The sequence below is a fragment of the Lissotriton vulgaris genome, chromosome 7 (genome assembly GCF_964263255.1).
Source record: "Lissotriton vulgaris chromosome 7, aLisVul1.2, whole genome shotgun sequence".
In the NCBI taxonomy this organism is placed as follows: Eukaryota; Metazoa; Chordata; class Amphibia; order Caudata; family Salamandridae; genus Lissotriton; species Lissotriton vulgaris.
Genome location: NC_141695.1, coordinates 1,751,439,164 through 1,751,459,449, shown reverse-complemented (window position 1 = coordinate 1,751,459,449; position 20,286 = coordinate 1,751,439,164). Strand labels below are relative to the sequence as shown.

Sequence of the window (20,286 nt, the reverse complement as noted above, 5' to 3'; positions counted from 1 at the left end):
GATCTTAAAATATTTAACATTATTATAAAGGGAAAGAATAAAGTGGGAACTTTACAAACATCCACTTTTGTCCTCGGGCAGCATGGCGTTGGTTGGGCACCAGCAGTGGGTACTGCAGGGGATGCATCATATTTCTGGAATGGTTTATAATCCATACCAACAAGGCCATCCTCTTCCATTAAGCACCACCTCACACTGCAGGGGGGCGTGTGCAAGCATTAGGCACACTGCCCAGGAAAACACTGTCTTCCCAGCATCACGGCTTCCACTACAGCTCCTTCTTGTTCCAACAACATCTCAAGCGTCGAGCCCTCCCAGCCATCATCACCGGAACCTGGTGGGAGGAAAGTCGTATCCAGGCTTAAGAGCCAGGTTGCCCACTTCAGATGTTCTCCCATGCCACATAACTGTGACCAGTGCATTCCCAGACCTCCTCACCTCTGAAGAGGCATCTCCTCTATGCCTCCCAAAATTCAGAGGTGTAAGATTCTGCTTTCAGGAGGGAAGATGAGAAAGGCTGAAAAGGGAAAGGTGAAAAGGCGGCTGTTAATACTTGGAGGGGCTGGGAGCATCAGAGGGGCAAGCGATGCTCCGGAAGTTCCCAGAAGGCCACTTCCATAAACCTTCTCAGAATGCACCCTATCATCTTCAAAAGCTCAGCACGTCATCAGGGCATTCATCTGCTGTTGGTACTAGTACTGCAGGACACAGGTGGGACCCCATCACCACTGGCAGCTGGTGACCCGTGGTTATTCTCCCAGTCGGCTTCCGTCATCTCCGCCACCCTTTGTGAGGACTCCGTTGGGGCAGGTGAAGGAGACTGTGGCACCGACATGGCTGAGGGCTGCACATCAATGGTGTAACCATGACCCGTACTGGTGCCAGACGTGTGGGGACCTGGGGTTGAGCAGCCTGCTTGGTCACCGGACAGTTGACCTGGGATGGCAGGAAACTCTGTTGGCGTGGCCGCCTGCATAATCTTCTGACGCACCTCTCTGATCTTAAGCTGCAGACACACCTTGGTGGGGAAGATCTCGACGTAGCGGGCCTGGAATGCAGCTGTTGCCTGAGCTGGAAAACAAAGTAATATGGATTAGTACAAACCTAGTGTGTTTCTTATGCTGAAACTGCTATTGCTAAATAATAACGGCCACAGCAACCTAGGCCTCCAACTCCCACTCCCAACACGGAAAGGACTCCAAGAACTGACCCCCCCCCTTAAAGACTCCACAGGTAATGACAAGCTCCCAGCATCATATACTCTTAATGGCAGCACTGCACTTACAATGTCTAAGAATGGTCTTAGACACTGTAGGGGTACAAGGCTCATGCACCTGTACCCTCGCCACTGGCATAGGGCACCCAGCTAGAGGGGTGACTGATCTATTCCAGGGCAGTGGGTTGTATGCATGGCACACAGGGATGTGTGCCATGTCGACTCTCTACTTTGTTCTGCACCAAAACACGTAGCTTGCAAAGGCAGTGTGTGAGTGTGTAAAGGTACAGATCCTCTAAGGGTGTCACAATAAGCGCTGCAGCCCTTAGAGGTCTTCCCTGGTCACAGTGCCCTGGGTACCTATGGTACCATTTACCAGGGGCTAACCTGTGGCCAGAGATGCAAATTGGGTTAGTATTGTGGAAAGAACACAGGCCCTGGGAGCCTGATTAGCAGGGACCCAGGGCACACCAAGAAAAAGAGCATTAGTAGTCTGGCAAAAAGTGTGTGTGTGTACGCGGGTTACTGCAACAGGAACCCACTTTCCTACACAAGGGGCGTCCAAAATTGTTTTTTCCTGTCTCTGCAGCTACACACTCACAAAAAAGACTGAGTTCTGCTACCAGTCACCAATTACACAATAGGCACAGGATACGCATGCAGAAATGTCAGTGCAGGCTCTGGCATTATATAAAGAAGACCTCCACAGACTTGGGGCCTGTTGCACCACACCTTTCCCTGACCAGATAAGGAAAATGCTACTAACCCATCTGTTCTTTGCATATAGAGCGGGTAGAGTCATATGCTTTTGGAGAAGTGTGGCTCAGGGGTTAGAGGCGGCAGACCCGGAAGCTGAGATCGGCCCTGGACCAGGGTTCAATTCCCCGCCTCGGCGGGTCTTGGGCTAAAAATTCCATGGACTCGATAATTCTCGCTCCGGTGCCTTCTCGACTCACGGGTTCACACTCTGCGACTCTGGGCAATAGCTTGCTTAATCTCCACAACGGCCCCTCGCGGCGGGATGCCTGGCTTTCACCTTGTGGATACCCTGCCTGGGGTTATGTCACAGGGGAATACCAGGACGGGTTCCCTAAGCAAGCGCCGGGACACCCACTGCGGGCAGCTGTGCGCTATATAAGCTCAAATACATTTACATACATTTACATTTTGCATAGATCGCCATCTGGTGTTGGGTCAGGATGTTTGCACTTTGCTTTTCTAGAAGAAGTCTTTCCAGTAATGAGGTAGGAGATTCCTTCTTTCGGTGACAGTGCGCATTGGCATCAACTACATTGTTAGATTGTTTGCCGCAGAGGGTGATAATGGAGTTAGTAGAGTAGTAAGAAGGCGATGTCCATGAATGCATGTATCTAAGTAAGATGTTACTGCTATAGATATAGTTATCGGGGGAGGCCGCATATTGCTTTACAGCTCTATACGCCAAGAACAGATGCATACTGGGTAAGTAGCATTTTCCGTTTGAGGTATACGAGCTGTAGATCATATTCATTTGCATACACTACATAGCAGTTATCTCCCAAAGCGGTGGCTAATCTGTAGCTGTTGCAGTGGTCTGAAATAGTGTACGTAAAACTGCTTGGCCTACTCTAGCCTGCTGTGCTGTCAATACACCCACAGACTAGCGTTTTGTGAATGTGTGAGGTGTAGACCATGTTGCAGCTTTGCATATATTATCTATGGGTATATTTCCTAGAAATGCCATAGAAGCCCCCAGTTTGTGTCTAGAGTGTGCTCTAGGGGGAACTCGTAATGTTCGTTTAGCCTATGCATAGCATATTTGAACGCACTTGACTATCCACCTTGTAATACCTGATTTTGATATAGGAGTGCCTTTGTGTGGTGGAGCAAAAGCGACAAAAAGCTGATTTGTGTTACAGAAAGTTTTTGTCCTTTCAACGTAATAAAGCAATGCTCTTTTCACATCTAGTGTGTGAAGAGCACGTTCTGCTACTGAATCTGGTTGAGGGAAGAACACAGGAAACTCATACAGATTGATTGATATGAAAAGCAGAAATTACTTTAGGAAGGAATTTAAGAATGGTTTGAAGAATTTCTTTGTTTTGATGCATTTAAAAAAAAGGTTTTTCTACAGTTAATGACTGAAGTTCACCCACTATTCTGATTGCTGTAACAGCCACTAGGAAAGTAACTTTCCATGTGAGAAATTGCAGTACATATCTGTGCAATGGTTCATAGGGTGGACCCGTTAGTCCGGTGAGAACGATGTTGAAATCCCACACTGGAGCAGGTGGAAGTCTCAGGGGAATAACTGTTTTGAATCCCTCCATAAACACTTTAATGACGTACTCTAAAAAGACAGATGTCTGTTTTGGAGATATGCAGCTATAGCAGCTAGATGCAAAAGTATGGATGTGTATGCTACATTGGAACTTTGTAGATGTAACAAATAGCATAAAATGTTTTGGACAGAAACCAAGCGGGTTGATGTGGTTGTTACACAGTAAATCACAAAACTCTTCCACTTTGCTGCATGGCAGGCTCTTGTGGTAGGACTCAAACAATATAGGAGATTAGAGGGAATATGGAAAGGGTCGCTGTACTGTCTAGCATTTGTTGAGGACAGTGTGTAAGGTGTGTTGAACTGCGTTATTAATAACAGCGCCACAGTTGTTTACATTCCGAGGGGGCAGCAATCCCGTGTATCGTTTTGCGGGGGCAGCACTGAGCGAGCATGTCACTGTGTGCTTTTCATATGGCACTTGTGTATTATACATGAGGTACGACGGGGCACGTTGAAAGTCAGCAGATAAATACAGTTTACAAGCTCATGTTTGCTTCTCCCTTTGTATCAAGGAACAAGGGGCACACTTACGTTAGAAGTACCCAGTGACCTTGTTGATACCGGAGCGGCGGGTATGCATAGCTTTGCTGCTCCCAAGTAATACTCTACACATCACCATACTTTTTATCCCCTAAGAGTATGTTTCTGGCCACCCTGAAGCCCACATGTTTTTAATTACGTTCTCCCTACCTGTTCTTCCTTGGCAGCACTTCACAGAACTAGTGTCCAAAAAGAGTGAAGTGGCAGCACTTGAGTGCAGCCCTGATGAAACTGCTCTACGCAATACAGCAGTGAAACATGTTGGCACTGTAGGTAATGGTATGCATGATTAGCTACCAGCCTTTTTAATAATCAATAGCACACGATCACCACCCTAGGAATAAAATTGGCTAAGGGATTGGTGTACTGTGTGTGTTTTTAGGCACTCAGTTATCTTTATGTGTGTTTGTCACCAGCAGATTTCTCTGCACTTCACTTTGTCACTTTATATGTTGTTTGTTTTGGACACTTCTTTTCTTTCATCTTATTTTCCTTTGAGAAGCAAGTGACCACCGATGATGAGACAGGGGCCTGTCTGGAAATTGCATACCAGTTACCCCCGATGGTGGTGTTTCCGTGAGGGGTCATTTGCTTCTCGCACATTTTTTCCTCTTTTTAGAGTAAGGTCCAATGTCTGGTGTGGACTACTGTAAACCAGTATACTTTGGGTCACTCTGAGTGGGTGTTCTGTTGTGTTGCCCAGGAGAACAGGTATTTTAAACACGGCGGAGTACAGTGCATTTCCTCATTATAATGTGGATAAGAGAGTAGTGGGGAGTAGGACTTTTTTGACCCCCCTTGAGTCACTGATATATGCATACGCCATTGGACTGGGTCTCATTTTGTCTTGTGGTAGGACGTCAAGCTTCCTTGGTAATATTCATACAGTCTGGCGGTAGATTAAGATAGCCAAACTCTAGGACCTCAGGTGCCAGATCGCCAGATTGAGTTGACTGGGATCTGGGTGTCTTATGTCTCCATGGCTCTGTGTGAGGAGGTTAGGTGTAAGACATAGTTTTTGATGAGGCACTACCAATAGTTCCAATAGGGTTGTGAACCATGGTTGCCGTGCCCATGTGGGAGCAACTAGGATTAGTGTTAGGGACGCTTGTTTGAGTTTCCAAATCACTAATGGAATGAGTGGGAGAGGCGGAAAAGCGTAAGCAAATATCCCCAACCAGTTTATCCATAGTGCATTGCCTTTGGACAATGAGTGTGGATACCTGGATGCAAAGTGTCCATTTTGCGTTTAGTTACAAGCGCCTTTTACGTTTAAGTGCGTGGCGAACAGGTCTATATCTGGGAAGTCCCACATTTAAAAGAATGAGAGGAGAACTTGAGGATGTAGTTCCCATTCGTGGATTTGCTGTGTCTGACGACTTAGCAGATCTGCCATCTAATTGTCTACTCCTGGGAGGTGTTCTGCTAGGAGATAGATTTTGTGATGAATGGCCCACCTCCAGATGTCCTGTGTAATGTATAGGCATTTATATAGCGCACTACTTACCCGTAGGGTCCCAAGGCGCTTCGACCGCTGCGAAACCCTTCCTGGCTTCCCTGAGAGATGGTCCCTTAATGGGTATCTCCAGGGTGAGACCAGGCATCCCCGGCGGTCTGGTGGGGCCGTTAGTGAAGATGAGGCAAGCTAATGCCCAGAGTTGCCGAGTGTGATCGCTGATCAGAGTGGGCACCGAGGCGAGAGAATTATCGAGTCCGCTGACCCTGGTCCAGAAACCTGCCGCGCCGGGAATCGAACCCTGGTCCCGGGCCGTCCTCTGCTCTCGGGTCTGCCGCCTCTAACCAGTGAGCCACACTACTTCACTGTGCTAGGTGGGACAGTTGGAGGGAGTGCCCCCGCTTTTTTTAAATCTAGTATATGGCTATCATGTTGTCTGTACGAATTAGTACAGTCTGGCGTACTAGCTGAATTTGAAATGCTTTCAATGCCAGAAAAATCGCTAGCAGTTCTAGATGATTTATTTGAAGCTGTTTTTGTTGGGAACTTGACATGCCTTAAATTGTGTGGGTTTGGAGATGCGCTCCCCAACCTGTCAGTGATGAGTCTGCTGTCCGTACTACCTGTGGAACCGGGTCAGTGAAGGGCCGCCCTTTCAAAAGGGTTTGAGAGTTCCACCACTGCAGAGAGCGATGGGTGCGGTCGGCTACCAACACAAGATCTGATGAACTAACCTTGAGCCTGGTTCCACTGACGTGCTAAGCATTCCTGTAGGGGATGCATCTGAAGTCTTGCATAGGGAACTATTAAAATGCAAGACACCATCATTCCCAGTAATTGTTTGAAAACTCGAGCTGGTAAGGAGTGTTGAGGCTTGAACTGAGACATTAGGTTTTGAATATTTCTGATTCTGGCTGGAGGTGGGTATGCTAGAGCTTTTTGTGAGTCTATAATAGCTCCTAAATAGTCTTGAGACATGGATGGTTGAAGATGGGATTTGGTCTGATTTACTTTGAATCCTAGTTGGTGAAAGAGTTGCACAGTCTTCTGTGTGTGGCGCAGACAGATGTTGAGCGAATGGCCTTAATGAGCCAGTGGTCTAAGTATGGGAGGATGTGAACATGTTCTCCGGTGGGCTGCGACTACTGCCAAACATTTTGTGAAATCCCTGGGAGCAGTTGTCACTCCGAAGGAAAGGACTTTGAATTGATAATGTAGGCATGCTACCACAAACCTAAGGTATTTGCGGGGCGCATTGGAATATGGAAGTAAGCGTCCTTTAAATCCAGAGTGGATATAAAGTTGCCTTGCTGAAGGAGAGGAAGCACTTGTTGGAGTGTTACCATATGAAAACGGTCCGACTGAATGTATAGATTTAGTTCTCTGAGGTCCAATATAGGCCTCAGAGAGCAGTCCTTTTTGGGAATTAGAAAGTAGAGGGAGTACACTCCTGTTCCTTGGTATTGTAAAGGGACTAGTTCTATTACTCCCTTTTGAAATACAGAAAGAACCTCTTACTTTAGAAGGGTGAGATGTTCTTGTGACATGAGGTGTGACCTTGGAGGAATATTCGGTGGAGTGCTTGTAAGTTTCAGGCAATAACCACATTGGATAATTTGTAGAAACCATTTGTCTGATGTTATTGTATTCCAAATGGGGTAGAAATTGTGAAAGACGTCCTACACTTAGCAATAGATCGCCACCTGGTGTTCGGCTCGGATGATTGCAGGTTGTTGTCTTCTTGGAAGAAGTCTTTGTAGTCACGAGATAGGTGACTCCTCCCTTGTACAATACTGCGCATGGTCATCAACTCCATCCTCAGATTGTTTTTCGCCATGATGGGAAATGATGGAGTTAGTAGAAGTAAAGAGAAAGGATGTCCATGCGTGTGCATCCAAGTAAGATGAGTACTGGAACGGATACAAGTCCCGGGGAGGCGGGAGGGCGTGAGGACTCTGCAGCTCTACATGCCAAGAACAGATGCATACTGCTAAGTAGCATTTTCCGTTCAAGGCATAAGGGCTGCTGAATTCATATCTGCGCATAGAATAAATAGCAGTTACCTCCTTAGCGGAGGTTGCCCGTGCCAGCTGCAGCAGTCTGAAAAAGAGTTTTGAGGACAGCCTGTCCAACAGCAGCCTGCTGTTTGGAGTGTACATCTACGCAGTAGTGTTTGGTAAATGTATGTATGGTGGTCCATGTGGCTGCTCTACATATATCTTCTAGAGGAATATTACCGAGGACAGCCATGGATGCCCCTAGCTTGCGTGTGGAATGCGCTTGTGGGGGAACTGTTAACGTGCGTTTAGCCTTTTGATAACATATCTGTATGCACTTAACAATCCATCTGGCTATACCTGATTTGGAAATGGGGTTGCCTTTGTGTTGTGGGGAGAAGGCAACAAACAGTTGCTTAGTTTTTCTGAAATCCTTTGTCCTGTCAACGTAATACAGGAGAGCTCTTTTAACATCTGAAGTGTGCAGTGCTCGTTCTGCCACTGAATCGGGATTTGCGAAGAAAACGGGTAGCTCTATGGTTTGGTTAATGTGGAACTGCGACACCACCTTAGGCATGAATGTAGGGTTGGTACGCAGCACTACCCTATTAGCATGAACCTGCATGAACGGCTCTTGAATAGTTAGTGCTTGAAGCTCACTAACTCTTCTTAGCAACGTGATTGCCACTAGAAAGGCCACTTTCCGTGTTAGGAACTGTATCTCACAAGAGTGAAGAGGTTCAAAGGGTGGTCCCATTAATCTGGTGAGAACCACGTTCAGATTCCAGACAGGAGAAGGAGGGTGTCTGGGAGGAGTTACTCTTTTGAGTCCCTCCATAAAAGCTTTAATGGCGGGCACCCTGAAAAGAGAAATATGCTGTCTGTTCTGAAGATAAGCTGCCATTGCAGCCAAATGTATCCTGATGGAACTGTATGCCAGATTGCATCTGTAGAGATATAGCAAATAACAGATAATGTTTTGCGTGGACGCATCCAGCGGATTTATGTAATTATTGGAACAGTAAATGACAAATTGCTTCCATTTGGCCGCATAGCATGCCCTGGTAGTAGGTCTCCTTGCCTCCTTGATGATGTTCATACAGTCAGGGGGTAAGTTGAGGTAGCCAAACTCTATGACCTCAGGAGCCATATTGCAAGGCTTAACTGTTGCGGATCTGGGTGCTGAATGTCTCCATGGCTCTGAGTGAGGAGACTGGGAGTGAGGCGCAGTCGTTGGTGAGGCACCACTGAAAGTTCTAGGAACGTGGTGTACCACGCTTGCCTTGCCCACGTTGGAGCAACCAGGATGAGCGTCATGGAGTGTTGTCGCAGTTTGCGTGCCACTAGCGGGATGAGCGGTGCTGGAGGAAAAGCGTACGCAAATCTGCCTGACCAGTTCATCCATATTGCTTTGCCCTGAGACTGCGGGTGTGGGAACCTGGCGGCGAAGGTTTGGCATTTTGCGTTTTCCTGTGTGGCGAATAGGTCTATCTCTGGATGACCCCACCGCTGGAAATATGGTTGGAGCACCTAGGGGTGTATCTCCCACTCGTGCATTTGATGGCTGTGCCTGCTGAGCAGGTCCGCCATCTGGTTGTCCTTGCCTGGGAGATGTTCCTCTGAATGGCCCACTTCCACATGCTCTGGCCTAGATGAGACAATTGTGGAGAGTGTGTGCCTCCCTGCTTCTGGATGTAATACATGGCAGTCATGTTGTCCGCCCGGATCAGCACGACTTTGTTGCACAAATGCAATTTGAATGCCTTGATCGCCATGAAGATCGCCATCAGCTCCAACAGATTGATATGCATTCTTTGCTGCTGCGTCGTCCATAGTTCCTGAACGGTATAATGGAGGACATGCGCTCCCCAGCCTTGAAGAGATGCGTCTGTTGTCAGCACTATTTGTGAGACAGGCTCTTGGAACGGTCGTCCCCTGCAAAGGTTTTGTGTGTTCCACCAATGCAGAGAGTTGTATGCACGACTGGTCACCAACACTAGGTCTTTCAGATGCCCATGAGCCTGGTTCCACTGTCGCGCCAAGCACTCCTGAAGCGGACGCATGTGTAGCCTCGCGTGCGGGACTATGAAGATGCAGGAGGCCATCATACCTATCAGCTGCATGAATACCTGCGCTGGGAGCGATTGCTGGGGCCTGAACATCTGAATTAGCAACTGCATGCTGTTGACTCTGGCAGAGTCTGGCTGCGCTGTTGCTATTAGAGTGTTTATTGTTGCACCTAGGTACTGTTGTACACGAGCGGGCTGAAGGTGCGACTTTGGGTAATTCAATGAGAATCCTAGACTGTGTAGGAGGTGAATTGTGCGTGACATGTGGCTGGCACACTGCTGGGCTGACTTTGCTTGGACAAGCCAGTCGTCCAGGTAGGGATAGACATGAATGTGTTGTCTCCGAAGGTGCGCAGCCACAGTCGCTAAGCACTTGGTGAACACCCTGGGAGCAGTGGTGACCCCGAAAGGCAGGACCTTGAACTGGTAATGCTGGTTGTTGACGGTGAACCTGAGATACTTCCTGTGACCTGGGTGGATGGGAATATGGAAATATGCTTTTTTTAGATCTAGGGTTGCGAGGAAGTCTCCCTGACTGAGCAATGGTAGGACTTGCGGTAAAGTCAACATATGAAAGTGTTCTGACAAGATGTACTGGTTCAGGGGTCTGAGGTCTAGAATGGGCCGCAGGGAACCGTCCTTTTTTGGGATTAAGAAGTACAGAGAGTACACCCCTGTACCTTGCTGTTCTAAAGGCACAAGTTCTATTGCTCCTTTTTGCAGCATGGAGAGGACTTCTTGCTGCAATAAGTGCATGTGCTCTGCGGACATAGGACGGTGCCTTGGGGGTATGTTGGGGGGAGTGGAGGTTAGTTCCAGACAATAGTCGTATTGGATAAGTTGTCTCACCCACCTGTCTGTGGTGATGTCTTCCCAAACCGACCGGTGTTAAATGGTCTGGGGGCAGTGATAAGTTTGTTGGGGGCGGAGGATCTGGCATTGTTATTTCCACGTCCTCTGCCTTTGGTGCTGTTTCCACGATATCCACCCCTGTTATTCTTGTTATAGGTGGTCTGCGTGCTCCCCTTGTTGTATTGGGCTTGCTGCAATGCTTGACCTCTAGAGGCTCCCCTGTTACCGGAGCGACGAAAGGAACTGCCCCTGAACTGCTGTGACTGCAGGGCCCCCATGGATTTTGCTGCCTCAGTGTCTTTCTTAATATTTTCAAGGGTCGTGTCTACATCAGGACCAAAAAGAAAGTCAGGGTTAACTAGCTGATTAAGCAAAGTGGTCTGGATCTCTGGTTTAAAACCAGAGATGCAGAGCCAGGCATGACGTCTCAGCATAACACTAGTGTTGATGGCCCTTGCTGCTGTGTCTGCAGCATCGAGTGCACACTTGATGGATGCATTCAAAATCAACTTTCCTTCCTGTATTAGCATTTCTGCTCCCTCCTTATAAGCATCAGGCAAGTGTTGCATTAGCTGTTCTAACGTGTCGTAGTGAGCCCTATCTTATCTGGCTAATAGGGCCTGTGTATTTGTGATCCTCCAAATATTAGCCGCTTGAGAAGCTACACGCTTTCCAGAAGCTTCCAAGATCTTGGATTCTTTGTCCGGAGGAGGAGCATCACCACTAGTCTGAGAGTTTGCTCTCTTGCGAGCATTAGCCACAACTAAGGAGTCCAATGGGAGCTGGCCCCTGATGTACGTAGGGTCCACAGGCGCAGGCCGATATTTTCTTTCAATCCTTGGGTTTACAACCCTTGCCCTGGTGGTCTCCTTGAAAATGTCAGTAGCATGTTTCAGGACACCTTTCAGCATAGGCAATGTCTTTACTGATTTTTCTGAGGTGGAGAAAGTATCGAACAGAAAGTCCTCCTCCACTGGATCCACGTGCATTTCCACGTCATGGTTAATGGCTGCCCTTTCTAGTAAAGCGTTAAACGCCGCCGTGTCTTCAGTAGGCGAGGTCTTGACGTTATAGGATTGAGCATCAGGCGCAGTGTGTGGCTCATCAGGGTCAACCGGGTCATTCCAGGGTTGAGGTTCATCTTGATCTGCGTCAGCATGATAATTAAATTCAACCTGACCGTAACCCTCTCCCACATCTTCATCGCTGCGTGTGGGAGAATAGCCATATTGTTGGGTATATGACTCCACAGGTTCGAAGAGAACAGGTGAGGTGGCTGAATCCCTTTTCCTTTTGAGAGGGATCTTGTATGACTCCAAAGGATGTTCTGGAGCGATTTTTCGTTTGTGAATTGTGAGCCTTCCAGAATCCGAGTCGATGAAAAGCTTCGACTGATTGTCATACGAGGGTGCTTGGAACATTACCTCTTCTTGAATGGACTGAGTCTTGGAAGGTCCTGACACCTTCTTGGACGCTTCGGCTCCCTTTTGAGGTTCGAACGCTTTGGCTCGAGCGGTCGGAGGCAGTCCGTATTTAATTGGAGGAAGCACCTGAGACGGACCGACCTTCTTCGAGATCGACGGCGTCTTCGATCCGATCTGCTTTGGTGGATCACCAGCATGCTTGCGGCCTTGCGTCGACTCGAGTGCCGGGTGCGCAGCAGGCACGGCCTTGGGCTTCGACGCGACATGCTCTTTCGGGTCGGGTTTTGTTTTGGACTCGAGGGCCTTGCTTACTATCGGCTTGGAGGCAAGCGTCGGTTCGACAGTCTTTTTAGGCTGGAGTCCTTTGGCAGTGTCGCCACGTTTGGACGTCGACGGCGTCAGAGTGACGTGCTTGACCATCGAGACTGGCTTCGGCGCCCCGCTCTTCGGGCCGACGCCCCCTTGTGACCCCGAAGGGTCGACGACACTTTTTGACTTGACTGGAGCCGAGGAGTCCGAGGGCGTCGATCCGAGGACTGTCTTCAACAGTTTCGGTTTCGGCTCAGTTGGTTTCGGTTTCGACTTTGATGGATCGACCGATGGCTCCTTTGAAGTATTCTTAGCCGGGCCTTGACGCGGGGCTATAGAATGTGGAGTAAGATCTCGGCTAAGGCCTTCCGGCGATGCCTCGACCTGAGCCTTAGAGAGCACAGTGTCAATATTAGGCCCCGCGACTGCGGGTGGGCCTTGCTCATCGCTTGAGTCGTCATCGACGGCTCCGATGGCCTCTGCGTCGTCTCCTACCTCGACGACGTCTTCTTCATGGACGTAGTCGAATATGCTACTTACCAGTATGCATCTGTTCTTGGCATGTAGGGCTGCTGACATTCATAACTGTGCATAGATCGCCGCCTAGTGTTGGGTCCGGATGATCGCACATTGTTGTCCTGGAAGAGTCTTCGAAGTATCACAAGATAGGTGGCTCCTCCCCTGGACTACAGTGCGCATGGGCATCGACTCCATACTCAGATTGTGTTTAGCCATTGTGGCCAAGATGGAGTGAAACGAAGTGAATGATGACCATGCTAGAAGTATGTGTGAATGCTGCAGCCGCTAAAGGCGCCGGGGAGGAGGGCGGGCGATATGAATGTCAGCAGCCCTACATGCCAAGAACAGATGCATACTGGTAAGTAGCATATTCGGTTCGAGGCATGTGGGCTGCTGAATTCATATCTGTGCATAGAATACATAGCAGTCCCTCTATTAACGGCGGCCGCCCGTGCCAGCTGCAGCAGGTTGGAAAAGTGTTTTTAGAACAGCCTGCCCTACAGCTGCCTGCTGTTTGGAGTGCACATCAACACAGTAATGTTTTGTAAATGTGTGTGTGGTAGACCATGTGGCTGCTCTACATATGTCTTCCAAAGGAATATTTCCAAGGAAAGCTATGGAGGCCCCCAACTTTCTGGTGGAGTGGGCCCGTGGTGGAATGGTGAGAGTGCGCTTGGCTTTCAGATAGCAGATCTGAATACATTTAACGATCCACCTGGCTATACCAGCCTTGGAAATGGGGTTACCTTTGTGTTGTGGCGCAAAGGCAACAAAGAGTTGTTTAGTCTTCCTAAAATCTTTGGTCCTATCAATGTAATACAGTAGGGCCCTTTTGACGTCAAGTGTGTGGAGCATTCTCTCCGCCAGTGACTCTGGATTTTGGAAGAACACAGGTAGTTCTATAGTCTGGTTGATATGGAACTGAGACACTACCTTAGGAAGGAATTTAGGGTTAGTGCGAAGCACCACCCTGTTAGAATGAATTTGAATAAATGGCTCTTGGATAGTTAGTGCCTGGAGTTCACTAACTCGTCGTAGCGACATAATCGCTATAAGGAAAGCCACTTTCCATGTCAAGAATTGAATCTCGCAGGAATGCAGTGGTTCAAAAGGGGGACCCATCAGCCTGGTGAGGACCACATTGAGGTTCCACTCCGGAGCTGGTGGCGTCCGTGGAGGAATGACTCGTTTGAATCCTTCCAGAAAGGCTTTAATGGCAAGCACCCTGAAAAGTGAGAGGTGCTGTCTGTTTTGGAGATAAGCAGCCATTGCAGATAAATGTATACGAATGGAAGCATTGGCCAGATTAGAGTTCAAAACAACTTTATTTCGATTCATAACGAATCATAAAAAGCACAGACACAAAATGCATAATTAAGGGGTGCAGTTACATAAAATTGATGTCACTGTTAAGATAGAACAATTAAAATATTTACAAGTTTTAAAAGATACAGCAATTTTTCAATAGTTCCATAAGGTGTCGCCAATACTGTTATATTATCTATTTCCAGAACGTTTTTTGAGGCGAAAAGCAGCTACCAAGAAGTTTGCGACACTGAACATTGTTAGTGGTGAATCTAACTTTTAAAAATAAAATAGAGCAGGCTTGGCTTGGACGAACCCCTTGTTTTTAAGCAACGGAACAATGTACTTCTTCCTGGGCAGGGCATATATACTGCAAAAGAACATAAAATGAATGGTGTCCTGCAGAGAAAAGCTATCACATTTGCAGACCGCTAAGTCCTCGGGCTTAGCCCACACCTTAGAGTCATTTAACAGGAAGTGGATCTGGTTAAGTCTTAGTTTGGTTAATAACCAGCGATGTAACGGAATTGACACTACCGTTAAATAGGGTTCGATGGCCAGTGTAGTTTTAGAAGTATAATGCTCCCTCACAGTGGGTTTCACAAGCTCACAGCTCTCCCGCTCTATTTCTCTCATTTTGATAAAAGTCGCTTTGAACCATTCCAGGTCATCTTTAACAATGCAGTCCGGTTTGTAGAAAAGATCTGGGCGGCCCAGGGAAGTTAGAGTATTTTTAATGTATGCAAGCCACGGGATGTTTTTCATATTGTCCAAAAGTAAGCAGTCCCTCATAATTGTGTGGTTCAGGGTTAAATTAGAGTTCAGCCACGTTTTTAACCACATCAGAATTGGGGACTGTTTGATGATGTCACTTATATACCCCTGGCCTAATTCCATATGAACGGAGAAAGTGGCTGTAGATTGAGGCAGACCTAAGAGCATACGTAAAAATTTGTTTTCTTCCACCTGGATTGCTTCAACATTGTTGGTATAACCCCAGATGGAAGCCCCGTACCTTGCTACTGAGATTGATTTCGCTCTGTAAAGTGCCAGCATTGCTTCCGTGGGTTTGCCACCCAGACGTTTTGAAAAACCGACAATGGCATCTGCTGATCTTTTCATGGCGTTGATTTTGACAGTTATTTGAGGTGCCCACGTGCCCTTATCGTCGTAAACTACCCCCAGATAGGTAAAAGTTCTGACGCTAGAAATTGGTGTATTGGCACAGAAAAAGGTCTTCAAATCCTTATTTTTTCTCCCACCCACAGCCATAACATGAGACTTGTCTGTATTGATTTTTAAATCAAGAGAGGTCATAAAGACATCGAAGGCTGTCAGTAGTCTTTGTAGCCCAAGGGGGGTGCGTGCCACGAGCACCGTGTCATCCGCGTAAAGGAGGACCGGGGTGGACAGTCCACCAAAACGCGGGACGTCTAGTGTTGCCAGCTCCAGTGTGGATTCAAGGTGGTTAATATATAGTGTGAATAACATTGGGGCGAGGATGCACCCCTGTCGCACCCCTCTAGTGGACTTGAAGCCAGCTGTACAGGCTCCTTCCTGTGTCATCCTGATGGAGGCTTCTAGGTCCCGGTGTGCCTCGATTAAATTTGTACAGATGTAAGAGATAAGAAATGATGTTTTGAATAGATGCATCCAGCGGGTTAATGTTGTGGTCCGCACAATAAATGACAAACCGCTTCCACTTCGCCGCACAGCATGCTCTGTTGGTGGGCTTCCTTGCCTCCCGGATGATGTCCATACAATCAGGAGATAAGTTGAGGGAGCCAAACTCTAAGACCTCAGGAGCCAGATCGCCAGGTTGAGCTGTTGCGGATCTGGATGCTGAATGTCGCCATGGCTCTGCGTCAAAAGCCTGGGTGTGAGGCGCAGCCTTTGATGCGGTACCACGGACAGTTCCAGAAACGTGGTGTACCATGGTTGGCGAGCCCACGTCGGAGCAACCAGGATGAGAGTCATCGAGTGCTGCTTCAGCTTGCGTGCCACCAGCGGTATTAGAGGTGCTGGGGGAAAAGCGTACGCAAATTTGCCTGACCAGTTCATCCATATCGCATTGCCTTGCGACTGTGGGTGTGGAAACCTGGCGGCAAAGCTTCAGCATTTTGCGTTCTCCTTTTTGGCGAACAGGTCTATCTCTGGATGACCCCACCTTTGGAAGTACGGGTGGAGTACTGATGGATGTATCTCCCACTCGTGCATTTGGTGGCTGTACCTGCTGAGCAGGTCCGCCATCTGATTGTCCTTGCCTGGGAGGTGTTCTGCCATGAGGAAGATGTTTCTCTGAATGGCCCACTTCCACATGCTCTGAGCCAGATGAGACAACTGTGGAGAGTGTGTTCCTCCCTGCTTCTGAATGTAGTACATGGCCGTCATGTTGTCCGTCCGGATCAACACGCCCTTGTTGCACAGATGTACTTTGAAGGCTTTTAGTGCCATGAAGATCGCCATCAGTTTCAGAACATTGATGTGCATCTTCCTTTGCTGTGGTGTCCATAGTCCCTGCACAGTGTAATGGAGTACATGAGCTCCTCATCCCTGGAGAGAAGCGTCCGTTGTCAGGATGATCTGTGGCACAGGCTCTTGGAACAGTCGTCCCTTGCAAAGGTTTCGTGGATTCCACCAATGCAGAGAGTTGTATGCCCGACCGCTCACCAAAACTAGGTCTTTTAACTGTCCGTGAGCCTGAGTCCACTGACGTGCTAAGCACTCCTGAAGCGGACGCATATGTAGTCTCGCGTGCAGGACTATGGAGATGCAGGAGGCCATCATGCCTATCAACTGCATGAACACTCGCGCTGGAAACGAGTGTTGAGGTCTGAATTTTTGTATCAGCGATTGAATGCTGTTGACCCTCACTGAATTTGGCTGTGCTGTGGCTGCCAGAGTGTTTATCGTCGCACCCAGATACTGCCGTATGTGAGCGGGTTGCAGGTGGGACTTTGGGTAATTCAGTGAGAATCCCAGATCGTGAAGAAGGTGAATGGTGTGGGACATGTGGGCGGCACACTGCAGGGCTGACTTTGCCTGGATGAGCCAGTCGCCCAGATAAGGGTAGACGTGAATGTTTTGTCTCCTTAGGTGCACCGCCACCGTAAACACCCTGGGTGCCGTGGTGACCCCGAAAGGCAAAACCTTGAACTGGTAATGTTGGTTTTGGATGGTGAACCGAAGGTATTTTTTGTGTGACGGGTGCAGCGGAATGTGAAAATACGCATTCTTTAGATCTTAAGTTGCGAGAAAATCCCCCTGACTGAGCAACGGTAGTACTTGCTGCAGGGTCAGCATGTGAAAGTGCTCCGATAGAATGTACTGATTGAGGGGTCTGAGGTCCAGTATGGGTCTGAGGGACCCATCCTTTTTTGGTATCAAGAAGTACAGTGAGTAAACTCCTGTGCCTCTTTCTTCCACAGGCACGAGCTCGATTGTCCCTTTTTGCAGCATGACGAGGACCTCCTGCTGCAATAAGTGCAAATTCTCGGCGGACATAGGACGGTGTCTTGGAGGTATGTTGGGTGGAGTGGATGTTAACTCCAGACAATAACCGTACTGTATAAGCTGTGTGACCCACCTGTCTGTGGTGATGGATTTCCAGACTGGCAGGAACTGTTGAAGTCTCCCCCCGACCGGTGTTGCGTGGTCGGGGGAAGTGACAAGGCGTCACTGTTTGTTAGTGGCAGAGGATCTGGAGTTGTTGTTTCCACGACCCCTGCCTTTGGCTCTGTTTCCACAATATCCACCTCGACTTTGTTTGGTGTATGTGGTCTGCGTGTTGCCTTTATAGTACTGTGTGTTTTGGGAGAGCTGGCCTCTGGAAACACCTCTAGTGCTTGAGCGACGAAAAGAACCATCCCTGAAATGCTGGGACTGCAGGGCCCCATGGACTTAGCAGTTTCAGTTTCCTTTTTGATCTTTTCCAAGGTGGTGTCCACCTCTGGGCAAAACAGATGATCAGGGTTTACTGTCTGATTAAGAATGGTGGTCTGTATCTCTGGCTTAAATCCCGAGATTCTGAGCCAGGCATGTCGTCTCAGCATGACACTAGTGTTGATAGCTCTGGCCACGGTGTGAGCCGCGTCCAGTGCACATTTAATAGAAGCATTGGATATTAGCTTCCCCTCTTGGATGAGCATCTCATCTGCCTCTTTGTATTCGTCTGGCAGGTGCTGCAACAGGGTCTCCAGTGTGTCATAGTGTGCCCTGTCATACCTTGCTTGTGTATTTGAAATGCGCCAGATATTGGCCGCTTGAGCTGCCACCCTTTTCCCTGATGCCTCAAAAACCTTAGATTCTTTATCTGGGGGATGAGCATCACCAGTTTTTTGTGAATTAGCCCTCTTCCGGGCATTAGAAACAACAAGAGAGTCCAAAGGCAAACTGTCCCTTGATGTAAGTAGGGTCAGTAGGTGCTGGTTTATATTTCGTCTCAATTCTAGGGTTTATCACCCTGGCTCTGGTAGGCTCATTAAAGATTTCCCCAGCATGTTTCAAGACACCCTTCAACATAGGCAGAGTCTTGACAGTTCTCTCCGAGACGGAAAAGGTGTCAAAAAGAAAGTCCACTTCAATGGGGTCAGCATGGAGCTGGACGTCATGATTTTTAGCCGCACTTTCAATGAGGGCATTAAACACCGCTGAATCCTCTGTAGGTGACGTTTTTACAGCATAGAGTTGAGTGTCTGGGGTAGAGTGAGGATCACCTGGGTCAGCACCAGCTGCCCAGGGTTCATTGGTATCATCTGGGTCAGTGTAGACAGGAAAGCTGTACTCATCATCATCATTACCTTCCCCAGCGTCCACGTCAGAGTAAGTGGGTGAGACATCATGGCCATGTGGAGAAAGTGGTTCCACAAGAACAGGAGTTGAAGTGGAATCCTTTTTTTTTAAAGGAATTTTATAGGACTCCATTGGCTGTTCTGGGGAAGTTTTCCGTTTATGAAGGGAAAGTCTGCCTGTTTCGGCATCGATAAAATGTTCTTGCTGTTCTTCCAACGAAGATTGTCGATGCTTTAAGGCCGGGACCACCGTTGTCGACTTCGGCACCGAGGGCACCTTCTCGGGCACGCTGGCAACCATCCTAGGGGTGAAAGCCTTCGGCGCCACTTTCGGCAGCAACGTGAAGTGAATGGGCGTCAACGCTTTTTGAGGTTTATTGACAGGCTTCGAAGGTGGAGGATCTTTTGGCCCGACAGTCGAGGCCTTCTCTTTGATGCGCTTTAGGGAGTCCGCCACCTGCTTGGAGAAAGCGTCGGACGGCCGCGCCGAGTAGACGTAATCCTTCGAGGCACCACTAGACGTGGACTCGTGGGTTGTGCCGCTCTTGGCCTTGTCTTGTTGACGCGGAGTCTCAAGAACCTTCGGATCACTGAGTCCCTTGTTGGTGTCGACCATCTTCGGCGCCAATTTACTCGGCTCGACTGCCTTGACCTTTGTCTTCGGTGTGGCAGACTTCGTCTCGACGCCCTTGACCTGTGTCTTCGGATCGACAACACCCTTTTGCTTCGTCGGTGCCGACAGGTGCGAGGCCTTCGATCCGACAAAAGTAATGCGCACTTTCGGTTTCGAGGGGGGCACCAGTGCTTTCACTTGCGTTGAGACCGTCGTTTTCACTTTCGGTTTCGATTTTGCAGGGTGCGGCTCAATAGCAATGTCCGTAGCCGAGCCCGAAGGCGGGGCCGTAGAACCCATTGGAAGATCTTGGGTAAGGCCTAGTGGCGATCCCCCGACCTGAGCCTTTTGAAGCATTTCGGCCCCAATGTCAGTCTGAGTTAGCTCTTCGCTCGAGCTATCTTCCATGGCCCCAAAGGCCTCATCGTCGTCTCCTACCTCGTCGACGACTTCTTCTGCTTCGCGCATTTCAGCGTCCGCGTCGTAGTTATAGTCGACCTCCGACGCGGGATTCGACAGGTTCTCACTAACTTCCCGGTCAGCTCCCTCATCCCCGGCATCGAAAATGTCCACAGGTGCCGGTGCAGTCTGCTGGGCCTCCTGGCGCGCAGCGCATCTATGCTTAAGCGTCTTCTTGGATCGAAAACGGGAACAAGCCATGCAACTGGCTTCATCATGATCCGGCGACAGACACTTGTTGTACACCGGGTGGACGTCGATGTGGGGATACTTGGAGTTGCACACGGGACATCTCTTGAACGGGCTCCGTTCCATGATGATCAGTCGATAGGGTCTGTGGCGTCGACTGGGCCTTCCGCGTCGAAAGCACGCGGTTCTATGGAATCTGGCTCGGAACCGAGATGGAAGAAGCAG

The 20,286-nt window shown here is 48.7% G+C and overlaps 1 protein-coding gene across 2 annotated transcripts in view; it reads right to left on the bottom strand.

Moving 5' to 3' along the window:
• CIC (capicua transcriptional repressor) overlaps positions 1-20,286 on the bottom strand; it is a 445,344-nt gene continuing 425,058 nt past the window's right edge. For both annotated transcript variants that reach the window (XM_086933054.1, XM_086933055.1), the window contains exon 21: positions 1-1,071. In XM_086933054.1, coding sequence (XP_086789180.1) covers positions 677-1,071 — 395 coding nt within the window. In that variant the 3' untranslated portion in view covers positions 1-676. The remainder of the gene's footprint in view (positions 1,072-20,286) is intronic.